At 40.2% G+C, this 24,622-nt stretch overlaps 2 protein-coding genes across 2 annotated transcripts in view; one reads left to right on the top strand and one right to left on the bottom strand.

Annotated features, from left to right (window-relative positions):
- The window catches only part of lrpprc (leucine-rich pentatricopeptide repeat containing), a 61,071-nt gene extending 46,811 nt beyond the window's left edge, over positions 1-14,260 (top strand). Inside the window, exons 31-38 of the mRNA XM_039621629.1 lie at positions 1,293-1,381; positions 1,463-1,667; positions 3,916-4,043; positions 4,143-4,258; positions 9,636-9,710; positions 10,390-10,474; positions 11,537-11,679; positions 13,972-14,260. Coding sequence (XP_039477563.1) covers positions 1,293-1,381; positions 1,463-1,667; positions 3,916-4,043; positions 4,143-4,258; positions 9,636-9,710; positions 10,390-10,474; positions 11,537-11,679; positions 13,972-14,037 — 907 coding nt within the window. The 3' untranslated portion in view covers positions 14,038-14,260. The remainder of the gene's footprint in view (positions 1-1,292; positions 1,382-1,462; positions 1,668-3,915; positions 4,044-4,142; positions 4,259-9,635; positions 9,711-10,389; positions 10,475-11,536; positions 11,680-13,971) is intronic.
- A 1,763-nt stretch (positions 14,261-16,023) lies between these two features.
- On the bottom strand, positions 16,024-24,602 carry abcg8 (ATP-binding cassette, sub-family G (WHITE), member 8). The gene is made up of 13 exons (XM_031746783.2): positions 24,268-24,602; positions 21,949-22,050; positions 21,690-21,837; positions 21,204-21,442; positions 20,798-20,930; positions 19,999-20,268; positions 19,586-19,739; positions 19,175-19,279; positions 18,896-19,095; positions 17,819-17,895; positions 17,404-17,671; positions 17,170-17,297; positions 16,024-16,934 (listed from the first exon to the last, which is right to left on the bottom strand). Exons 1-13 carry the CDS (start codon positions 24,310-24,312, stop codon positions 16,797-16,799), a joined length of 2,007 nt encoding a protein of 668 aa, XP_031602643.1. The 5' UTR covers positions 24,313-24,602; the 3' UTR covers positions 16,024-16,796.
- Between the last annotated feature and the right edge of the window lie 20 nt (positions 24,603-24,622).

Below are 24,622 nucleotides of genomic sequence, written 5' to 3'. Positions count from 1 at the left end.
CCTCGGTGCTGCAGCGTAATACCACACACAGCAGGAAGGAACATCACGTATACGACGACATCAATCAACCGCTTGATGTCTGCGTTATTTTCAGGTCACAGCAGAAGCTCAGACTTGTTTTCAATCAGATTTGTTCTTATTGTCTTGTCTGTCATATATCTTTCAGCTCATGCGTTTATCCCCTCTGTCTCTATGGAGTCTAATGCTTTTCAAAATGCGATGCCTGATAATGGCGGAGAAGACACCGTCGCACGGCTATCGCAGATTATAAAGATGTTTTTAGAGATACAGTGTTGGCTTTAAGTTGGAAATAATGGACTTGCCCATAGCATCGTTCAGATATGGAACAAATCTGTCATGTATATTATGGACTTCTGATATCAAGAAATGGAAATATAAATAGATGCATTTTTTTTTCACTTTCATTTTAACAGAACATCCCACATTGGGATTAGATGACACGCAATAATACCTCTTTTATATTTATGTACATATATAAAGAATTTGAGCGGTTGACATGAGCATAAACTGAATAGAGACAAGCTTTTCTTTTTTTCCAATTTATGTGACGATTATGAGAGTAAAATATTATCTTATTTTTACATAATTTACTCAACTAAATATGTGACAAATTGAAGTTTAGCAAAAAAGGTATAAATAAAATGTTAGTAGAACATTTTTCTTACAATGGGAAAAACAATAAAAACTCTTTAGGCGTCACCACAGCAGATAACCTGCCTGCTGCCTATTCCAAGCATCCCCTTCTGTCACACCAACCCCTCTCCATCTCCTCCTTCACTACATCCATGAATCTTCTCTGTGATCCTCTTCTTTTCCTCCCACCTCTGCACATTTACAAACCGTCTCAGTCTTGTTTCTTAAACTTTGTCTCCAAACTGCTCAATCTGAGCTGTCCCTCTGATATACTCATTTCTAATCCCGTCCTTTCTGGTCACTCGCAATGAAAATATGAGCATCTTCAACCCTGTCACTTTCAGCTTGGCCTCACCAAGCCATACATCACAGCAGGCCGCTCTATCATCACTCTTGCTGCTGTTTTTGTGTCACAAATCATCTCCAGAACTCTCTTATTTATCCATCTTGTGTAACTAATATAAAATTGGAAATTATTTTAACATTTAGTAGCTCACAATTGATGTGAGACAAACAAACATCATCAATCCCTTTGGCTGATGTATTGGTGCACTCCTAGCGTATTCTCTAGTTTGTCTTTTTCTTGTGTATTACTGTAGTATTCCACAGATAACCAAGGAATTATTTGTCTCCCTTAGTGCTGAAACTCGTGTGCCAGGTTTCAAGCTGACTGATATTGCCAGCAGTTTACTCATCATCACACAAAGCAAGAAAGGCCAGGTCAAAGGTAAGAAATGGACATGCATGCTTAACAGACACATACACATTGTTTTTTGTGCACACAGTCACTTGTTGCACTCCTCCACAGAGGCCCTTGAGAGACTGAAGTCTATGCTTCAGTTGGACCATGTGCCCTCGCATCTTGCCATCACCAGGCTGGTTCAGGCTCTGGGTAGTCACGGCGACGTGGAGGGGATCCAGGAAGTGGAATCACTAATAAAGAGCCTTGGTACAAGCCCCAACCTGTCCAGCATGGTGTTTGTCAACAACACTGCCCTGGGACACATCAAAAAGTAAGTTTATATGTGGAGATTTGTCAGTGGACCTGTTAGGTTCACAGCATGTACAGCTTTTCAGACATTCCCCGATATCTGTTCATCCATCACCGCCAACGTGTAGTGAAATGTATGGACATTCAGCAGGAAAAAAAATTCTGAAGATAGGTTGCATGAGCAAAATGTTTCAACGCAGTCGAGTGAGTCTTTTATGCCATTTCGTAAGCACTGTTGGATATAAACAGTTTAATGCACTACCCCACAGGAGAGTGTGGCAAGATCCAGGCTGACATACTGTTAAAGTGAAAGCTTACAGTGCTGCCAGGGCGTTAAGTACAAATAGGAAACACAGGCATAATAGGATTATTCATGGGTTCCTTTTAATGTCATGAAAAGAGCCGTCCTCCGTTCCTCCTTTGTCTCTTCTCAAACTGCAGAGCAAAATAATAAAACACATTGTGCATCAAAGTTTCATTGTGCCACTTGTGCATTAGCGCTGTGCGCCAGCTCGAACAGCGGCATCCCCACGCCATCTCAGAGGGACAGCGAGAAGTGAAGAACAGCAAGGCGGTCTCACGCCTGATTGGCCATCGTAGCGCGGATCTGTCAGCTTGAACCCTGACCTCTGGGAGCTGCGCTCTGAGCCTCCCTGACACATGCTTCCCCTTTGTATCTGAGTCAAGCTGACTGGTTAAGAGCAGCGGCGGAAAAGCAAGCGGTCCCGGAAAGCGGAGCACCACATTTAGAGGGGCCCTTTGCTGAATTATTCAGACGGTCCCAGTCGCAACAATCAGCGTAGATATGTTCCCCCACCTCCAGACACTCACACTTATACACACACACACACACACACACACACACACACACACACACCCTGGAAGTTAAATATTCATCACGACTGGTGACGGCAGGGGGTGAGCAGGGAGCATAAAGTGTTAGTAGTGTGGCTGGGTTGCCAGTTTGAGTTGTTTTAGGTTTGTAATGCTGTGGTATGCAGGCTTTGTGTGGTTGTGGCAACCTCAGCAGAAAAACATTTCACAGAATAGGCGGGAGAAGGAGTGGGTCTGCACTCAGAGGGAGGCTGTAAGGGACAAAAAGTGAAACTAATATAATTTTAATATTACATTTTAGATATATTTAAAGTCCAAAAACAGCATTTTGGAGTTTTTGTGTGTTTTGGTTTTGTTGTTGTTTTATCAGCCAATTTATCATATTCTCGCTGTATTGGAGGTTTATGCATGTTGCAGTTTACACATAGTAAGCCTTAACGCAAATTCAGAATGAAACCTGATCTTTTTTGAGGTCAAAATCAGGTGTGGAGGTTTGGTGGTGGTTGGGTGTGTAACAGGTCCATCTTTCAAACAAGGAACCTGCTTTCCCTCTAATGAACTTGGACAACTTTAATCACATTGTGAGATTTGGATGGTTGCATTACTTTAAAGTCGACTTTTATGTGAATTTACAACTCCATATTTTTAGTCTTAAGCTCATCACAAATAATAAAATCATATATCCGCTCTCACTGGCAAGAGTAGAGCACTAAGAAGCCTGAAAGTATCTCCTACACCATTACACCACCACCAGTCTGAGCTGCTGATACAAGGCGGGATAGATCCATCCTTTCCATGTTGTTTAAGCCAAACTTGGACCCTGTCGTCAGCTTTTTTGTTTGTTTGTTTTTTCAGTCTTCACATTGTCCAGTTTCAATAAACCTGTGTAAATTGTATCCTCAGTTGCCTTTTCTTAGTGACCCCTGGTGTGGTCTTCTGCTGCTGTAGCCAATCTGCTTCAAGGTTTGCCATGTTATATGTTTAGAGATCACTTGGTTACAAAAAGCAGGTATTTGAGTTGCTGTTGCCTTCCTGTCAGCTCAAAGCATCCATTCCCATATGTCCTCTGGCATCAACAAGGCATTTTCACCCAGAGAACTGCCATTCACTTGATATTTCCCTTTTTCAGACCATTCACTACAAACCCTTGTGAGGGAAAATCCCAGTAGATCAGCAGTTTTTTAAATATTCAGACTGTGACACCAACAATCATGCCACATTCAAAGTCCCTCAAATCTCCTTTCTTCCCCATTCTGATGCTCAGATTGAACTTCAGCAGGTCATCTCATCCATGCCTATATGCCTTAATGCATTGTGTTAATGCCATGCCATTGGCCGATTATATATTAGCATTAATGAACATTTCGAAAGATATACCTTATGAAATGGCAGGTGAGTGAATATAACAGAAAATTTGTATCCGTTTCCCTCTGCAGTGGTGATATGTCGTCTGCAGTAGAGTTGTTGGAGGGAATCTACACCCGTCCAGACAGCACAAACCCCAGCATGTCCTTCGTCTTTAGAAAGGTTCTGGAAGCTGGGAATGACCATGCCATAGACAAGTGTAAGACATAAGCAGAAATATAAGGCCACAATCAAAGTAACTGATTTAAACTGAGTGTTGCTAAATAATCCTTTACCAATACAACATGTCGTTTTGTAGTGAGCGCTATGGCCGAGCGGCTAGCCAACCACTTTGCCTGCTACAGACCAGCTTCAGACCTCTTCCTCCAGCTGCTGGATATGGATAAAGTGGAGGACGCCAAATTCATGCTGGCTGTAAGTGTGTGTGTGTGTGTGTGTGTGTGTGTGTGTGTGTGTGTATGTGAGAATAATAGCTTATAGGCTAAAAGCCAAGACATTTTGGTTTGAAGTGTGAGAAGTATATTTTTAGCCAATTGTTGTCCAAAGGTATGTTAGATTCAGATTATTTATCTCCTCTGGTTTGGTTGTAGCTTTCAGTGGCTGAGATGAGCTTGAGTACTCATAATTAATATTAGAGGGAAATTAGCTACATTTCATACATGGATGCATTACTTTTCTCACGTTACTTCATCACAATTTAATCACGGCGTGAAGGAGTCTGTGTGCTTTTCACTGTGGATGCTCTCAATAACCTCGATTTGTCTTCGTGTAAAGAGAAGATAAGAGTGACTTGAATGATGCTGAATGTCTTACAAGAGGAACACAGTGGGTTGTCCTGAGTAAATTCAAATGTGTGATTGTTACAAAAAAATGTGCAAAAATAGAAATGAAAGAATCTGCTGTGAAAATGAAAACTTAACTGTTTCTTATGGCCAAGTGAAGGTACTATTTAAGCCCTGCTGAGTTTTGTTTATTCAGCTTAGAATTGGAGCAAAATGTACACACTAAGTGATGTTTTTCAATTTTTTTTATTTTTGTGACCACTTTAGATAAATTTTAAATCATATGGGGTGTTTCTGTCCCAGTGAGCGCCTCTCCATTTGACTGCCTTGTGCTTTTACATTTTAAATTATGATATCAAAGTAATTAAAATCTGCCAAAAGACGGGAAAAGATATCAACAAGGGACCTTGTAGTGAATTTAGTCCATCACAACTCCCATTTGCTTTCATCCAGTTGTCAGACCCCAGTGTTGTTGGAGAGGTTCTCCTGCCACATTCGTTCACTTATTTATCCAACCTTGCGTTGATGTCAGGAAAAGCTTGCCCGCTTTCCACCACTGAGTCTTGTGGTCTGAAATTTGCCTCCTGCTCTTTCACTTATTCAACAGTTCGTATATTACAGCTCAATGACTTTGCATTGAGTCTGGGGATATAAATATGTAGCAGCTAGATGGGTGAGAGACAGGATGGATGGAGAGCATGGTGCAAAATAAGAGAGACAGAAATGAAGAATTGAAGGCCTGCAATGTACAAAATAATTATTTGCCCGAGTTCAGTGCATCTCTTGGGACAATAATGGTCCCTTATTTGCAATGGGACACCACACCATGTAGCTCTGCATGGAAGGACCTGGGAGGCTGTCTCTCCTCCTTGGTTTGATCTTGCAAATGCATTAAAAAAAAAAACTAAATTTAAAAAAACTGTAGCAAAAATTAACACAAACTTAAATCAATAGGACACTGGTTTCACCTTTACATTGCTTCCCTGTTAAGTAAAACATCAAATCAAGAGACAAATAAAGTCTAAAATAGGCCTTTATCTGAAACATTTTGTCTGCACAGCAGCATAAGTTGCTACAAAATGTTGACAGTTAATATGGCTTTTAGAGAAGTCACTAGTCTGTGTGCACTGATGAATCCCCACACAAATGCAGATGACTCAAATCACCTTTATCTATATTGTGCCTTTAAAAACAACAGGATTTGACCCAAAGTGCTTTTCAGCTCTGGCAGATGGATTAACAATGCAAGTATACAAAAATACACAGAACAGGGATCACAGGTTAAAAACAAGTCTAATACAAACCCAGAAAACACGATAACCACATAAGAAATGGATCAGTAAAAGGAGAAATTTGTAAACAAACAATATTAAAAGGAAAAACACAAAGTCAATTGGAAAAAGTAATAGAGTCTAAATCGTGTAACAAAACAAAACAAAAAACCCCAAATTAAAATGGTACAGGATGGCTTAAAAAATAAGAGTGCAATTGAACAGTGATATCCTCAGACTGATATAAGAAAGCAATGCATTAAATGGTAACATTCTTGCTTTTACCACATATTTTCCTTACTGTATTTTTCATGTTGCAGTGGACCTGACGATAATCGAGGGGAATCTCAGAAAATAGGTTGGATAGGACGCTATTAGAGCCTTAGAAGTAGTAATAGAAAACATTCTCACCTTTAATTTTTGAAGTAAGAGTCAGGCACTAAGGGGAAGGTGGTTAGGAAAAAAAATCAAAGTACCATTAAATGATCATCATTTGTACCCCCTGAATAAAATGATTAAACATCAGCTCCACTTTAACCATCCAGAAGAATTAAAACATGCACCGCTACTGCAAGGCGCTTGCTAGGGTGGATCAAATTTTCCACATATTTAAACTTTAAACAAATTTTAAGTCTGAAAACTGCAAGTTTAAAGTCACTTTAAACTTTATCATTATCAGTGTTGACTTTAGTGTCCCTTTTTGAAGTCTGTTGGGGGTGAATGATTGCTGGTATACCTTATTTGATCTCAAGATTATAGTTTCACTGTAAACTCGGAAATACCGTAAGGTGCTGTGGTAAATATCTGCGAGATGTTACTTTAAATACGATAAACCTACCAAAATTACAAGGATGTCTAATAGTAACATGTGCCGTCCTGTTGTTAAAGTTTGAGCTTAGTCTCACATGTGACCGAGGTTGAGCTACGTGCTGTGGTTTGTCCCTCTCGTTTTCCTGACTCTCCCCTCCTAGCTGCTCTTCCAGGGTCACTGCAGGGTAGCTTCCCAACTCCTCCATCCCATCATAAGTGAAGCAGGACCACAACTCTGAAAAGCTTTTATGCAGGCAAGCACACTATAATGATGACAAGGCTATCAGGAGAGATGGAGGTGAGGTCGGTGGGGAGCGAGAGGAATGAAGTCATTAAGGAGCGAGAAAGAAGCTGTGAGGTGTGTGCGTTACGGTCTCGTCTATAACTGCGCTGGGAGAGGTCACTGAGGAAAAAAGAGGAAGCATTCCCCGGGTATCCAGAGCTTTTAGGCAGTGTGTTTGAGCAGCAAAGGAGAAGGTAGGTCTGTTCAGCTGCGGCTTTGCCACTGGGACAGTTTGGCGTGGCAAGGGAGGGGAAAAAATACAGGAGAGCGAATGAGAGCATGGAGCAAAGTTGCTTCAAAAAGTGAAGTGGCATAGTGGTAGTCTAATTGCCTGATTGTACTAAAGCTATTCTGCACTTAGTGACTCCAAAAGAAGGCAGGCTGCTCCGTGTCTGTGTGTGAGGCCGTGTGTTAAAAGCCTTGCAGGCCATCCGCTTTTAATTCTGTACGGAGCAGAGGAGGGAAACGCGTCAGTTTACGACTGGCTAGTAATCGGACCTCATCGCAGCTCAGCCAAGAGACTCGCTCACTCACAGAAAGGCAATCTCCTTCACAAACCCACAGAGTATATCATATGTATGTTTGTGTGTTTTCATAATAAGCAGTCGTTAACTGGCCAGTGACAGAGACATGCCAGTTATGCTGTTTTTCAGTGTAATAGGAAGTCAAATTCTGACACCCAGTTTACCAATTTCTCTGACAGTTCTTTAAAAAGAGCAACTTTAAGTGTCCCCCCATAAAGGTGACCTCCCCGTACCATTAATGATGAGTTTTAACACCTCTCTATAGATAAATAAAGACGTGATTTGACAAACATTAGAATCGTTTCTCAGTTTTTTAATTTTTTTAAATAGAGATTTGTCTTTTAGTTTTAATAATGCTTCCTGGCTATTGTTGTGGGTTCGAAATTGAGGGAAGATACAAAACCAAAATAGTCCAGAAGGGTTAGGTCAGAACAATAGTTTTATTTAAACACACGTGCGGGAAGACAGTTACTGCACACATCAGCAAGCATCTTCACCCAAAATACATTTCAGATTGCTTTTATAATATCAGGGTATTATGACGCCCCCTCATGCGTTTACAAGCACATAATTTGCATCTTAAGAACATTATTTGCCTCTTTTACAGACAATGATCAATTTTAAGAGATAAATGCAGACACAAGAGCTCCTCTTTCTGGCATCTTCTTCCAAAGGAGGCGATGGTCTCAGGCCTCTGGGTCCCCATGGGCTGGCCCCCTCCTTCTTGTCACCTGTTGTTGGGTAGACTCTATTGCTACAGGTTTACTGAATACATTCAGGCCTCTGCTCAGATCTGTGTCTAGGTTATATGTGATATATATATGTGTTTTGTAAGCATGTGTGCAATCTTTCTTAAGCTCCCGGCTTCTTAACCAATGGGTCACCCAGACATCACGCTGAATGAAGCTTGAGACCTTTAACTACCTGGGAAAGCTTCAACTCTTTATGAGCACAGAACTGCAATGTGTGTATAGAGATATAACAATGTAAAAATGATTATGACTGCACCTGTAATAAAGGTTAATATGGTGTCAGTGTGTTAAATGTCTCCCTGCCATCTTAAAGCTATATGTGATATTATTCATGCGATGCTAATGCTATGAGATATATTGTAGCAGTAAAACAATTTCTTTAATTCCACACTATATATATTATTGGAAAGCCTGGTTATTTCCCCTTAAACTGTGCCACATTTGGAAGGAAAATGCATTTGTGGGTTGAGCCAGTAGAGCTGAGTATGTGGGTTGTGGGAAAAACTTGCCAATGCCAAACTTCTTATTCTGCTATTAACTCTTGTTTGGTGTTATTTATTGGATTGAATGAATTGAAGTCTGAAGACATAAGAAATGCTGGCAATTTAACAATTTATTCATCTAACAAATAGAAGGCCTCAGCAGCGTGTGGAAGAATCATACACGGCCACAACAGCCTTGGTCACACACTTCAACCAGTATTTGTCACAAGTCAGCCAACCCAGGGGTTGTGTTAGGCACTCTTTCATGAACAGGCTTTCCAATGGTATAAGATTTAACGTCACAAAACCTTGTTACAACATAAAAATAATCAACCAAACACAAATTTTCTGACTTCTTCAACCGCTGGAGTTGCTTCTAGTAGGCTTTCAAAAGATAAAGAGTTAAGACGCCTGTTTGTGGTGAATTATTCGCTTGAATCTGCCTGAAACTTTTTCACTTCTGTTTTGAATTCCTGTCATCAGCTCATCAGTGTAAATCGCTCCCGTCCAAGCCGCACAGGAAGCAGTCACGCTATGACCGTACTGATGTTTCCACTGAGTAACAGATATGGCCTTTAGTTGGACTTAGCGATAATTATGCTTTTTGTGAAGCTCTGTACCTTTTAAGGTCATAAAGAAATGAGTAGTTATTAGATTCATAATTATCCTTTAACCTGAGTGTAACCCTGAGTGTGCGGGTGTTTATACGAATGCGTGGGTGTGCTGGAGTGTGCGTGTGTGTGTTTATATACTGTACCTATTTAAAAAGAAGACTGAAGAGTCTTCTTGACTTCAGAAAGAGTCGAGAGGATCAGCTGTTGACTATCACACTTAAGCTCTTATTTCTTTCTCTCTCTCTTTTTTTCCTCTCTTTTGTCCTAATGCAGCGTTGCAATGCTTTGGCTGAACAGAAGGAAGTGCTGCTGTCCTTTGTAACCCAAAAGGCTCAGACACCTGGGCAGGTAAAAATCACTTCTTTTTAGGGAGAGTTTCTAGTAGGTTTCCTTAGTTATGGACTAATCAAAATTTAACCTCTATGATATTTAACTACAGTTCTCCTTCAAGTGACTGCTGTAATCCTGATATCTCAGATCTCTAAATCTAGTCAAAAGATTGGATTTTTTTTTTTTACCCTATTAATGTTTACATTTGGCCACAATCCCCCTCAAGTAGGCCTCTCTGTGCACCTCTGGACCTTTCGCATATCTTGATATGTGTGGATTTTCCCCAGGAAGTCCATTTTCTCACCACTTAATAATCACAAATGTCAATTTCTGAAGGCACTGGGGTGTACTAGATTGCCTGAGCATCCCCTGAGTTGTGCCTGTGTACTCACCTTGGTAAAGTTGAGTACACAGAAATGCATCTACATTTATTTTTGTCTTTCTGAATGAAGTCTGAAATGTCAGAGAGGCAAAATATTCCTTAATATAACTTAGTTCAGATAGCCACATGTGGAATTAGGAACCTGAGCATCTGCAGTCTGTTCCATGTTTAAAAGCATACTCACTTTTGACCAGCATTATTATTTTTACCCATTTTGTTGGAGCATATTTTAATTTCTATTTTGTTATCGGGACATGAATCACAGTTTGAATCCTTACATGCGCGTCCTTGCATGTGTAATGTCTTTGTGTTTAGGTGGGTAAGATCAAGAACCTGCTCAGCTTGATTCCAGACTTTGCGGAGAAGGAACTGCTGTACCCATACCTGATGAAATGTCACGGTAAGATGCATAAACAGGCACTTGTTCTTACAGAAGAGCTGAACGGGTCTGGTAGTGCAGCATGCGGTTCACTGGACTGTAGCTAAGTCAACATTAACAGACCCATTAACAATGCATCAGGTCAAGCTCAGGGTGTGTGTGTAGGAAAGCGTTCAGGGGTTAGAACACATGTCCTCTAATGAGTTAGCTGTCCTGGCTAGCCTAGCGTGCTAATCTCAACACGTTCCACCACTCAGCTTTTTTTTCCCCCCTCTCTCCACCTTTTTGCTCCTGTCTACATTTTCTTGTCCTCAGTTTTTTTCTTTTTTATCCTCCTCTCTTTGCTTTCACTTCACCTTCTCACCCACCAGTCCCCCCCTTCTTCCGTACCTTGTCACACCAGAGATGAGAAGACATGACTATTTAATTAGCATTAGCTCGCTGGTCGGTCAAGGCAGCCATAGGGGAAGCAATTAGTGATGCTCTGCTCGCCTCTGTTCTTTGTCCCATCTGTGTACTTTTTCATTTTTCTCTTTGAGGGCTTTTCTTTTTTCCTTTCACTCTCATTTTTTTTCACCTTTGTGACCTTCCCTCTTGGCTGCACACAACCACAGATATTTGTGTGCAGTTGTTTCAGGTTTGTCTCCCTAAAAATGAAAGTTACTGACTGACCCTTAATAATTTTTTCTTGTTATCATTTTTAATGTCTATAAAACCTTATTTTACTGTCTACCTGTTTTTATTTGCATCTTGAGAATATATTTTCCACAGTTCCAGGGACTCCTTGCCTATTTTTTCCCCTCTGTTCTCTTTTTCCACCTCCTCCATTGAACCAACAAACACAAGTAATAAAAAGAAAGTGTCACACTGCCAAAAAAAAGGGGGAAAAATGGAAATGCACAGATCGTCAAATGTGCAGCTGCATTTAAAATCAAATTTCTTGGCACCAATAAATTGCCGGGAAAATAACATGATTATCCCACCACACTGTCAGTTTTCTCTAAATATCCAAATTCAAATAAGACATGTTTCTTGTCTCATGTGTTGACTTTCTCCCTCCCACCCCCCACTTTCATCTGGCAGTTCTGGATAAGGACTTACCAGCAGCCAAGGCTTTGCATGAGCAGATGCAGAAGGAGGGGATAGTTGTAGACGAGCTGTCACTCAAACGTCTGGCTGTGCTTTACCGCGAAGCAGGAGAGACGGTGCCCTTCCCTGAGCCCCCCGTGAGTCTCACACACACACACACACACACACACACACACACACACACACACACACACACACACACACACACACACACACACACACACACACACACACACACACACACACACACACACACGAGAGATGCTTTGAGCAAACACTTGGATGCAAATGTGTTTGTTTTAGCATTTTAGAGGTTTGATTAAATAAAATGAACCATAGATCTGAAGGACAGAAAACTGCAGGAGAAAAGTTGCCCTTCCTTCATTCAGAAAAAACAGTTGTGAAGCTTTTGTGTACTCCACACTGTTGTAGATTTCCAACTCTGACGTAAAGGAAAAAGTTTTTTAAAGCAAGAAATATAAGTACCTTTAAAATGGCAATTAGTTGGACAATTGATTTTTGGGTTAGAGGTGAAAGATAGAATTTTGAACGATGTGTACAAAATACTGAGTTTGACCTCCACAAATGACCATCTGGACCTGTGGAAGGAATTATAAGCAACTGCATTCATATTATCAACATTTTGGTTTGTGTTACCACCATAAACATGGAAAGCTAAGTTCACTACAACTAGAAATAAACCTAAAACACAATTTATGATGCATTTTTAAATGCATGTTTTTTTCTCTTTGCATGAATACGTGTCTACGTGGTAGTTTCTGCCTTTCATTTTAGGGTGAACACAAATTTTAACTAAGCAGTGAATTAACGTCTTTAGAAAGAATTGACAATGAAGCTCCAGTTGGCAAGTTTTCTTTAAACATGACTTATCGTTATGTTTTGCCTCTGTACATCACCACAGTGGATTTTAAATCACACACTGAAGCTGTCATTGAAGTGCACACTGTCATCGTTAATTCAGGGATATGAGTTAGAATCGCATTAACAGTTTATGCCGTCACCACGTTCTGTTTCCTCTCTTGAGTTGCTCTGTTTGGCCTGCTGCACCTCACAGCTCCTAACCAGTGCTAGCACTTGTTGTGCTGGTGTCCTAATGTGTGCTGTGGTCTCTGTGTGCCATACTAATATGAAGGAGCAGTATGCCCGCTCAGTATACTTCAGCATGCCCAGGCCTGCAGCAAGCGTCCTGAAGCCGTTAGTGTGTGTGCATGTGTGTGTGAGAGTGAGAAATGGCGCCCCAGAGTCACGGAGTACATATATTGTGTAAGCGAGATGGTGTCACTGCAATAGCCACTCTTCTTTTTGGGTTCATAGTGTTTTTGAGCATTTCAGCACGATGAACATTTTGTAAGCTGATGTGGGTCTATTTTTGGCAGAGGGCACACACGCGCGCGCACACACACACACACACACACACACACACACACACACACACACACACACACACACACAGAGACACACACACACACACAGGCCTCTCAGCCGCAGCACTTTTGATGCGCTGTCCCCTTGAGGCAGGTATAGACCGGAGCCTTACCTTCACATCACTTACCTGCAGTACGAAGATAGAAGGAGAAAGAGGGGATGAAGGTAGAGAAGCTCTTACATTATTTACTGAACACCAGGGTAGTTAAGTGATTGCTGGATTTTATAAACAGAGTAGAGGAGGAGAGTTGCAAGGAGAGGGAAAGGTGGAGAGTCACGGTGTTCAGAAGTTTCTACAAATGAAAGCGCAGCTCCCGTCGTTGGTCTTCATCCTCTCCGTATGTATAGAGGTTTGCATTTTCCGACAGCCTGTTTCCAGAAAGAAATGTTTCAGTTTTATTTCTTTTTATTTCAAAATGCTTTGAACTTTGTCAGAATGTAGCCAAATAAGCCAACATGTGGACAAACCTTTAGAGGAAATAAGATATTTTTAATTAGGGTGCTCTGACCCCCTCGAAACTGTTTGAAACCCGTGCCAGGATCTCCCTCTCCCTCTCTGTAGTGAGCGCGGCGATTTATCGGCATTAATTACTACATTAATAAGCAAACGTACATTGTAAGGAGCTGGCGTAATCTGCAGAAAAGCTCTCACCTTCTCCCCCTCCCAAAAACACCCACCACAACACTTTGTCTGGATCAAAACACTGATTAATTAGCCAGGAACAGAGGCAAAGAACGGAAGTGCGTGTTTGGGGAATGTGCTACAAATCCCTTATTTGTGTATTAATGGGGATTTAAAGATGAAACGAGACAACCTGGTTGGAGACTGGAGACTATTTAGACAGACCCAGGAGGGCTCCAGTGCCGCTTACTTTAAGAAAGAGGCGAGATACAAAATACGCCTTACGGTGTAAGGCTGCAGCAGGTGAGCAGGTGTTTGGATGTTTGTTGCTGAATGGCCTGCCTTTGCTTTCTCTTTGCAGGAGTCCTTTAAGTTTTATGCAGACAAGCTGAGAGCTGCCAAAGCCCAGGCGACAGCGGAGGAATAAAGTTTAATCATCCTCTCCTCATACCTCATTGCAAATCCCACCATTTTCTTCCTTTCTTTCTTTTTTTTATAGGAGTTGTTCAATCTGAAATGTTGAGTGTTGTGTTGTAACTTTTGGATGCTGAGAATTCTGTCCACTGCGGTATCAATACTGTTGATCACTGTTGAACATGTTGCGAATGTACAGAAGTATTTATGCTAATAAACGATGGTAGGAACCCAGACCGAGTGCGTGAGGTTTTTGTGCAATTAAAAAAATTTAATTTCAAAATACCCAGCCCACCTTGGGTGATGTTTTATGTCTTAATCGGACAGCTCAGGGGACAAAATGCATTTACTCAAAAACAACAGTTTTCAAGGTACTGCATCTTTTACTTTACAGAATTAAGTTATACCCACAAAACATATAAATTCTTCAACATGTTTCAGGTGGATCTCCAAAATGACTTGGACAGGAGCCATTGTGTTGCATTAGTATTACAAGTTTCTGACTTGAGCTTCTTGAGGGCCTCTGCAGAAGTTAAACACATAATTAAATGTAATACCTGCTTTAAAGCATGTGTAAAAACATACAAATACATATCGAGCACATGAGTGAATTTGTCATATAACCTGCATTATAGTAACAGTAACAATATCAAGCAACAATGTGAATCTGAAGAAATGTGAAGAAAGGAGATGAATGGATGGATATGACTCATTTTGAATCAAAGGTCATAATTAATCTAATGGTGGGCTTTTTCCTCCTTTTTTATGTAAGGTCATTTCCAGTGGCAGGCTAGAAACAAACACAATTTGGAAATTTATGTTATTAAAGGTCCTTTTCAAAGAAGTGTTGAAGCTCGCAAATATATTCATGTATGTTTGACTGTTTTTGCAATATTAAAATTATATTTCAAACACTGAAATGCTTTTTTTGGTCTTAAGTTTATATGTTCGTGAATTCAGAAATCTAGCAGGTCCAGGTCTGTAAGTCTGAATTTTGAGTGAGCATAGGGAAAATTTAGACTTTCATTGTCGTGTGTGAAGAAAACTTCATGCATACTTCATGTACATACTGTATGTGCATGTACATACTGTAAGTAAAATGTATTTATATAGTGCTTTTCTAGAAAAAATATTACAAAGGTATCAATAACAACCAGCTTGTGCAAGGTCAAGGGGACATACTGGGGTCCTGACCTGGTTTTTCTTCCTTTTTTTGTTCTTTTTGGGGGGTTTTTTGTTTGTTTTTTGAAACTGTAAAAGGGTACTTGTCACACCTGCTCACCCATAGGCCAGGCAACTTCCCAATGCCCTTTTGGTAAGGCCAAGTGATTGGCATCCCCGCAATTAGTGTACCTGTGACAGCCTTGAAGCCATGAACCAATAAAATAGGCTCAAACAAGCCATCCTACACAGTTTGCTCAGAAAGCTCCTGCATGTGTAGATACATTTTCATACAAGGCATGTAGCCATTGATCTGATCTTGGAGACATTTTGCTTGACTGATAGATGACCTTATGCTGTCTAAACCCAGCTCTCTGCAGCTCTCCTCTACTTGACATTGAACTCCGTTTACTCTCCTGTGCTGGCCTCGGATATTCCCCAGATATTCATGTAATGCAATGCTGGCGGCCCTCTCAGAGCCAGGTCTTAGATAACACTCACTGGTTTTTCCCCAAGAAGATTGCAGGGTTTGTTGAGGTCAGCCAGGTCAGCGGAGCTCATTTGGAAAACAAGGCACAGAAGAAGGAACTTCTGATGTAAACCAGCATGTTTTCTAAGTTATGGTGATATATAAACTTAATATCCCCCTAATATTTCTGCATAAAGGAGCATTGTGTGTTGCCAAAATGGCTGTGATGCGAAGGATGATACACAAAAAAAGAAAAATCACACTATCAATTTAATTTCCACGCAGCTGCAGAGCTCCAGTGAACTCCATCGTGTAACTGAATGTGAAGGCTGAGGATGAGTGCACAAACAAAACATAAACACGCAGAAGTGAGGCATTTTGAGACGATACTTTACTAATTTGGACTCAAACCACGTCAGAAAAAAGATTTAAGAGGCTTTTGCACCAGTGCAAAAACTCACAGCTTACATAGCATTCAATCTACACAATAAGTTTTTTCCGAGTGTGAGTTGGCCTACTACATTTCTCTTGGTCATCTTTCTTCAGTGCTCAGTATTCTGTCTTAATAATATGCTTATTAACTTTACATATACAAAAAAAAAGATAACGCTGAGAGGGAAGATCGAAAATGGAACAAGCAAAAGCTGCAGATTGATATCTGCTAAAGTAGCGCTCTAATCATTTGCCATGCCTGGGAAAAAGAGGGCGAACGAGAGAAAAGTTCATTATTTTCAAATCAATGTTACGACAGTCCTCTGCTGCCATCCAGCAGCAGGCAGCGGCACTGCAACTCCAAACTGTTTCATCACCAAGCTCAACTTTTTCTTCTGTAATTTTTTTTCTGTTGGCAGATTAAAACCGTAAACGATGGAAGCGTTTTGAAATATTTTAAATGAGTAAATATAGTATTTTATGAATATTTTCAGCATTACACAGGTAAAATTTGTAATGATGAAATTACAAAAATCTAAACAATTTAAACATGCATGTATTTTACTTTTATAGCATTTGAATTAAGTGTCTAAATAGGAATAAAATGGAAAGTTTGGTATCGAAACCAGCCGAACTAGAACCTCCCTTCCACTTATGCAAAATAAAAACCCTGATGATGTCAGAGGGTGTTTGGTTTTTCTCAGTTTTGTTCACCAGTCTTGACTGGACTTCTGCTTGATGAATTTCAGGGACAGGAAATAGAGCACCATGAAGCCCAGACAGACTCCAAGTAGGACCAAGTAGCAAGAGTACAGTGGGTACTGGTTCATGTGCAGGGCCTCCACCACCTGAATGACATACAGAGAGGATTAGAGGAGAAAAATGTTCATCAAATGGGTTTGTCCATTAAAGTAAGAATTAGCAGGTCCTTAAAAACATTAACAGTCCTGATAAATCTCTTATGGTCTGATTTGTTTTGTCGTATAAATCTTAAAGATTTAATATCTGTACAGATAATAGCAAACTTAACAGTAATGTGTAAACAAATCATAACTTTAGTTGAAATGATAGTGTTTAACTCACGTGTATGCCATCAACATTGATAGTCATGTTTGCAATGGTGATGGAATACTCGTTGCCTCTGAACTGCACCTGCAGCATTCCCTCAAAACCCCAGCGCATGAATGAGGCATAAGAGAGCCATGATGCCACTGTGGAGACAAAAAACATTAACAAACATTAAATGCTGACCAGCTCATTTTTCTTTCCGATGCTTTCATCTGTTTTTTATGGTTTATAATGCAAATAATTCCTCACCAAGCCACAAATTTTCCAAGTTGATAACATAACCTGCAGTCAAGTAGAAGACGGTGAACAAAGAATTGCCCATGAAGGCAGAAGTCTGCAGGGTAGGAAGAGAAGCAGCTACAAACAGAGCCATGGCCCGGCTGCAGTAAACCATCAGCCACACTAACAAGAAGTTCAGAAGGAAACGGTCTGGCGCCTCGTTAAGTCCTGCCAGCCAATAGATGGGCAGACCATAGACCAAAGTGAACACACAGTGTTCTGGTAACTCCCCCAAAACCTGTAATGGAGAAAAAGCATATGTTCAAAAATACACGACAGTCAAGAATGCATAAAACACATTTGTAGTACTATTCAGTATACAGTGACTCCAGCATGGAACAAGACTGGCCCCTGCTGGAGATTCAGTTTTATCACTGGACTTTACCTTGGCAAAGAAGTAGGAGGTCACAGAGTACATGCCGTCCTGCAGCTCGTGGTAAAGCATGGCTCTCTCTGTGTGACCTGCAGAGAGCATTCAGTCTAATCACATTCAGTTCACAATACATGCAGTAGGATCAGCTTCATGAGCTGTATTTAGCCTCAGCCAGGCAGTTTTTTTTTCTTCTTAAAAACTAAGATGTCAAAGAGTTGTATTAGGTTAGGATATGAATATATAGCACAATGTCTCTTTCAGAATAAACAGGACAAGAGATTTATTTTTAAGAGAATACATTATGTATGCATATATGGTGACAACACGCTACTTTAATCAAATGACACAAGTTGTAGATTCTCCCAAACTACATAAATGTTGTATTTGTTTTGTGATACTGGATAAAATACAGCTTTGGAGATTTTCTTTTTAAATTTTCTCTCTGCAGTTAGAGTCACACCATTTAATTCTAGGTGAGCCTGGCATCAATTTTTCCACCTTTTGGTGTCTTCTGACCTTGACCTGAATTAAACTTGACTTTTTATGGTTATGGCTAGACACCTCCACACTGTATATGTGGCTGGATGTCATAAAATTCAGGGTTAAAGAACACAAATCTGTCTGATAACTCTGATAATCTTTTCATTCTGAACCATCCCACCTTTACCTGCTCTGTTAAAGTGTTCATCATTAATTCAAAGAATAGAATAGAATAGAATAGAATAGAATAGAATAGAATAGCCCTTTATTGTCATTGCGCATGTACAATGAAATTGTGGACATCTGCAAATGACTGCAAATGCAGAGGTCACATATTGAAATGCCTTCAATGATTTTTGCTTTATTTTAAACAGAGAATTTTTCTTTTTTTCAGCTTGATTTTTGTGGCTTTTTTCCTTTCTTCATTTCTTCCAGTTTGTCTTCATACAATGCACACAATACAATGTTATGATACTCGTTATAATAACATGTGAAAAATTCGAACATAAAACACTTAAATAATTTAAAGCAAATGCATAGAGCAATCAAAACACAACCCCAGTGACACTAATTACTGGCTTTATCCTTTTAAACTGCTTTATTACTCACATTTAGCTATGACGTCCAGCACCACAGCAAATGGGGTGAGAGCTCCGATCATGTAGAGAAGAGACACGGTGTCCTGAATGGACAGGCGGGTTTCTCCTGCCCCGTAGTAGAGAGAGCCGACCAGCAGCGACATGAGGAGGGCCTCGAAGCCATGAACTAATATGGTGACCAGGTCTCTGAAGTCATTATACATGTGACGCCTGAGGAACAAGAGGAAAGAGGTCAGTGTTCATATTCAATCACATACATTTGAGTGCTCTAAAACATTCATGCTCGTACTTGATGAGGGTGTTAAACTGGTGTAGTTTGCCTGGCAGTCTGTTTTCATGCCTGGAAATAGTTATTACTTCATCTTTTTTTCCCCTGCTTGGCTGCTGAGGGCTGCTGTGTGTGGGGAAAAAGAGTGATGGATTGGTTAGTCTGGGTTTTAAAGGTTTAGTCTACAGCTTAAGCATGACCACAAAGGATTTTTAAGCATCTAAAACAGGTAATCACAAAAAACAGTAAATCCCTATATCTGAAAAGCCGTAACCAGCGTTACAACCAGTGTTGTTATTTCTTACAAAAAATACCGAAAATGTTATGGTTTATTAGAAAAATGCTGGTTCATTATCACTACTTACTGTTTTACTACTGAATGAACAATTCAAATTTTAAAAAGACACAACTTTAACACAAAAACATGATCACCTGTCGGTTTGTGCTACATCAGTCCCAGCGGCTTTCCACATGTGGTCGTCAGTATCACGGACCTTTTCCATGAACTGCTCAGCCAGAACTCTGGCCCTCTCCAAACACTCGGCTTCTCGCTCTGGACTGCGTCGGTCTATACTGATCAGATCAACTGGATACACATGCACACACACACACAATACGCAGGTCACCAACAACATGAGGCTTAAATAGGTTGAAAAGAACGAAAAACACAAAAAGATGTAGTATTTATCATTAAGATGAAAACAAATGCTTCTTTTGGAAACTTAGTGGTAAATTTTTGGGTCCCAGCTTTCCTTAAGTTACCAGTGAGCATGGGGTTGGTAAAAAGATGTTATTGCATGCTGGGAAGATGCACCTCTTAATTCTCTTTTGACGCACTTACTAACCATAGTAGTCAGAGGGGTTGCAGTATCGTGGGCAGGGGTGTCCCAGAGCAGTGAAGTAAGGCACCATCTCACGAGCTGCACCGCAGTAAACAGCTGAACCTGAAGACATCAGGACGACGAGGTCGAAGAGCTGAAAGATATCTGATCGAGGCTGGTGGACTGAAAGCAGGACCAGACGATTTCCCCGAGCCAGACGGGACAGCGTGATCACCAAGTTATGAGCTGTAAAGCTGTCTAAACCTGATGTGGGTTCATCCAGGATCAAAATACCTGAGAGGGGAAAAAGACCAATCCATCACCTCTGATAAACCCTGTTCTTTATATAACAGATCTTAACAGTATAATCTAGAAAATAATATAGGAATATGATTGTTAAAGTCAGTAATGTGTTTGTTATTCACTGGAAGAACTGTTACACTCGTGTCACTTCCCAGTAGTTTACAGATGTTTGGAAAGGGCATGAAATACCCTGTTTAGAGCTGAAACATGCAAAGCTCGCATAAACACAAGGGTTCAAAAATGTTGTATCCATCTATAGTAACAATAAAGTTGCAATAAAGACAAGATATATGACACTAAATCCAGTCAGATGCTAAATGAAAAGGAGGCAGTGAAAGTGGGTTGCAAAGTGGCTTGTAGAGGACACAATTAAAATAGTGTGCCATATATAAAATTTGCTGCTTGGATTGGGCTGGCATTGAGATCGACTGACTTCAGTTTGAGTCATTGCCCTGTCTTAACTACACAAAAGACAGTTCAGGGGACCTCATTAATTAATCTCTGTGTTAATATCTCTCACCGGGGTTCCAGAGAAGCTGGACAGCTATGCTGACTCTCCTCCTCTCTCCACCAGAAACCCCCCTGATGTAGTTGTTTCCCACCCTGGTGTGTGCACACTGCCGCAACCGCAGCTCTGCGATAACATCATCCACCTGTGACAGACAGCAACCAGAGACACTGTTAGTCATTGTTATCTGGACACATACAAGCGTTCTTATCATTTAACATGTGTTTGTTCAACAAAAACTCTGAAGAGTTTAAAAGGGCATGCCTTAACGAGAATATGACAAACATGCTGACAACAGCTCTAATATAAAATGGATAAACAAGAACCTCCCAATCCAAACAAGAAGAGGAACATTATGCAAATATTGTTATGGAAATAGTTTGAGTCCCATTTATTGTCCCATCAGTCTTAATCTTACCCTCTGGTCCCTCTGAGCCTGTGTGAAGTGAGTGGGCAACCTCAGTTTGGCAACAAAGGAGAGAGTCTCTCGGACGGTGAGGTGAGGAAGAAGCCGATCGTCTTGGCGGACGTGAGCGATGCTTTTCTTGACGAGCTGGGGCGTGTTGCGCTTCCCATTAATTAGAATCTCACCGGACTTCATGATGCCTCCTTCATCCCGACAAGTTATTATGTCCAGCAGAGACGTTTTACCACAACCTGAAAACATATTGAATTAAAGCAATTCTCATCATTGCTTATGTTAAAAAAAAAACAAAGCATAAGCAATATAGAACAGGAGGAATGCATCCATGAGTCTTCCAAATTAGCAGATTTTCTACTTATTTTTACTTAACACACATTTTCTCTTCAAGAAAACGCAGTTTTATTCTTTACTGTTCTGGTGGAACAAAGCATGTCTATTACTTTATTTAATAAAGCAATATTTCAAATCTTTGTTCGTCACCTGAGCTGCCAATAAGGGCCAGCATCTGTCCGCTGTGGACAGTGAGGCTCAGCTTGTTGATGGCTGTCTGCTTATTTCCTCTAATTTCCCACGGCATTTTGAACTCTGACAGCCTCTCGTACCACGGGATCTGAGCTGCTGTATCCACCTGGGAACATAAACACATGTACATGATGAACACCTGCAGCATGTATACACATGAACCAGTCAGGAGCTTGAGATAACTCATGTAAGATAAGAGCAGGTGACCTATAGTTACCTCATAGAAAAGGTTTTTGACCTCCAGCACATTGCAGCCTCCGCTGTAGGTGAAGTAGAGACTGCTGTCCTCCTCAGATGAGAATAACTCTCTGTCTTGATGCTGTTAATGCAAAGCAAGCAAGTCAATAAGTTTCATACAGACCAGGATACATGCACTAAATGTTTTTATATATATTGACCTATATATACCTTAAAAACTATGAGAAACAAGATGTTGTTATTTCAAAGTTTCAAATCAGAATTACAGATATGCTGATTTTACACCACAAAATTTGGTTTAGGTAGTAACAACAAACAGTACAGTAGATGATAAACCTGAGGCCACACATTAGTTGGATGTGATTAGTAAATGTGATTTTGTCTTTTGTCTTTTAGTCTTTTATGGAAAAAATTGTTACACGCATTAACTTGTGTGTTTGATTGTCTACCTGCTTGTGTCTGTGCTGTATGTGCAAATATCTGCCTGTGTGACCAGAGTCCAATTTAAAATAAACCCAATGTTTCAGTTGCAGAAGAAAAAAACATACAAATGTTCAAATTGAAATTAACAGCATGCTGCCACTTAATCTAGTTTACATGCTGTAGATTATAATATACAATACATGCAAGTTTTAAAATTAACGACTTTTTTACCCACACATCAAATTTGATCATTTATCACTCATGGAAGCTTCTGTAAAAAATTAATGTACTGGCTGAAAATTACAAATACATATTTGGGGGTTTTTTACAGATTTTTTTTCATTGTATAGCAAATAGCAGTCCAACATCAGATAGACATGAAAATGTGAGTCACGAACGTAATAAAACAAAGAACGCAATTAATACATTTACAACCAAATCAAGCCATTAAACAATTGAGTGGAAAATAATTTGATATTTTACTGAATGTATTATTAATGATACACTTAACCCCCTCTGATGCCTCGGGGCGACCGTGGCTCAGGGGATTGGGAAGCTCATCTGTAACCGGAAGGTTGCCGGTTCGATCCCCCTGCTCTCTCTGTCCTGGTCGTTGTGTCCTTGGGCAAGACACTTTACCCTCCCGCCTACTGGTGTTGGCCAGAGGGGCCGATGGCATGATATGACAGCCTCGTTTCTGTCAGTCTGCCCCAGGGCAGCTGTGGCTACAACTGTAGCTTTCCTCCACCAGTGTGTGAATGTGAGAGTGAATGAATAGTGGAATTGTAAAGCGCTTTGGGTGCCTAGAAAAGCGCTATATAAATGCAATCCATTATTATTAACTGGGCACGATCTGAAAATTACAATGAGACAAAAATATGTTACAAATCCTGATTTGAACACTGGATGAAAAAAGGACCTGAATTTCAGTGCTGTAAGTGGGAAAGCTTGGTCTGACATTGGTAAAAGCTGCTGGCAAGCAAACCACTTGGGTTTGCTGGGGTTAGCATATTTAAGCAGTGAGTCTGCATTACGTTACTTAACAGAAGTTTATGCATTTCTGGCCATTTGATAGAAAAACATTTTTTATGCTTGAGTAAATGAAACCCAGCAGTGGACATGTTATAGCTAAGCAACAATAACTGAACAGGAAGCCAATGTAATGACACCAGGAAAGGCAAAATGTACCAGGTGTGATCGTGATCTTAGTGCCTACCAGACTTCATGTACTGAAGCAGTCTACTCTGGACTTAATAAGTTAAATGGTTTAATTTTACAAATAATGTTAAATGGTTTATTTGGGTTCTCATTGCATAAACATCCAGATTTCAGAGCATTCTGGTCGCATTTTTAAGGATATTTATCTCAACAAAATGCATCATAGAGGTCGGAAATGTTGTCACTGCTGATCCAGCTGTTGCAACCAGAACATGCCAGATGCAGAAACTGAAATAGGAGAAAAACAGAGCTTGCTAAACCATCTATCTATCCATCCATGTATTTTCCTAACCAATTATCCAATTCAACATTTCCTATTTGAAATGACAGTTTTTGCATTCAGTTTTTGCTTTCAAGGAAAAATTCCAGTTTCTCAGCAAAATGTTAAAATGATATATTAGTAAATCAATCAAATTCTTTTCTTCAAGATTATAAATACGTTTTGTTTTGTTTTTTAAGAAAAACAAAAAAACCCACATAAAAAGTAAAGTTTCTAGTACTGGTTGAGCACACTACTGATCATAAATTGATTTAGGTTACTTCAGATCAATAATTAAAATCCCATGTTATACTCAGTCAAAGAGAGGAGTTTAATGGTTGGTAGGACTATAAATGAAGTAAAATAACACAAAGTTAAGACCTGGATTGGTCATTTTCTTTAGGAGAGCTAAAATTTGCATATTTTGACCTGACAAACCTGTGAGTAGTCGTTTGTGTGTATAAGGTCGCTGCCATTGTCCATGGTTAAAATTTGCAGGTTAGAGAGGTCAATACCCCCCTTTTCCTCTTCTGTTAGGGTCTTTTTTTCCTCTCTGTCTGCTGCTTTGTGTCTCTGGTTGTTCACGTCCTCCGTTTCTTTTCCAGTTTAACTTCAGTCCAGCTGAAGATCTTCTCCCGTCTAGCTCACAATTCTTTCTTCTTGAAGCATCCGAGTTCATGCCATGTCAGTTCGCCCTCTGCTTTATCCTGTCAGTCATAGCTTTTTTGGGACGCAGCCGACAATATGAGGACTGAGTCCAGACTGAAGGGCTGTGAACTGACTTAGCATGTGT

This window comes from Oreochromis aureus, linkage group 13, assembly GCF_013358895.1.
Source record: "Oreochromis aureus strain Israel breed Guangdong linkage group 13, ZZ_aureus, whole genome shotgun sequence".
Lineage (NCBI taxonomy): Eukaryota > Metazoa > Chordata > Actinopteri > Cichliformes > Cichlidae > Oreochromis > Oreochromis aureus.
Note: the sequence above shows the minus strand (reverse complement) of the source record. Positions and strands in the feature narration are given on the sequence as shown.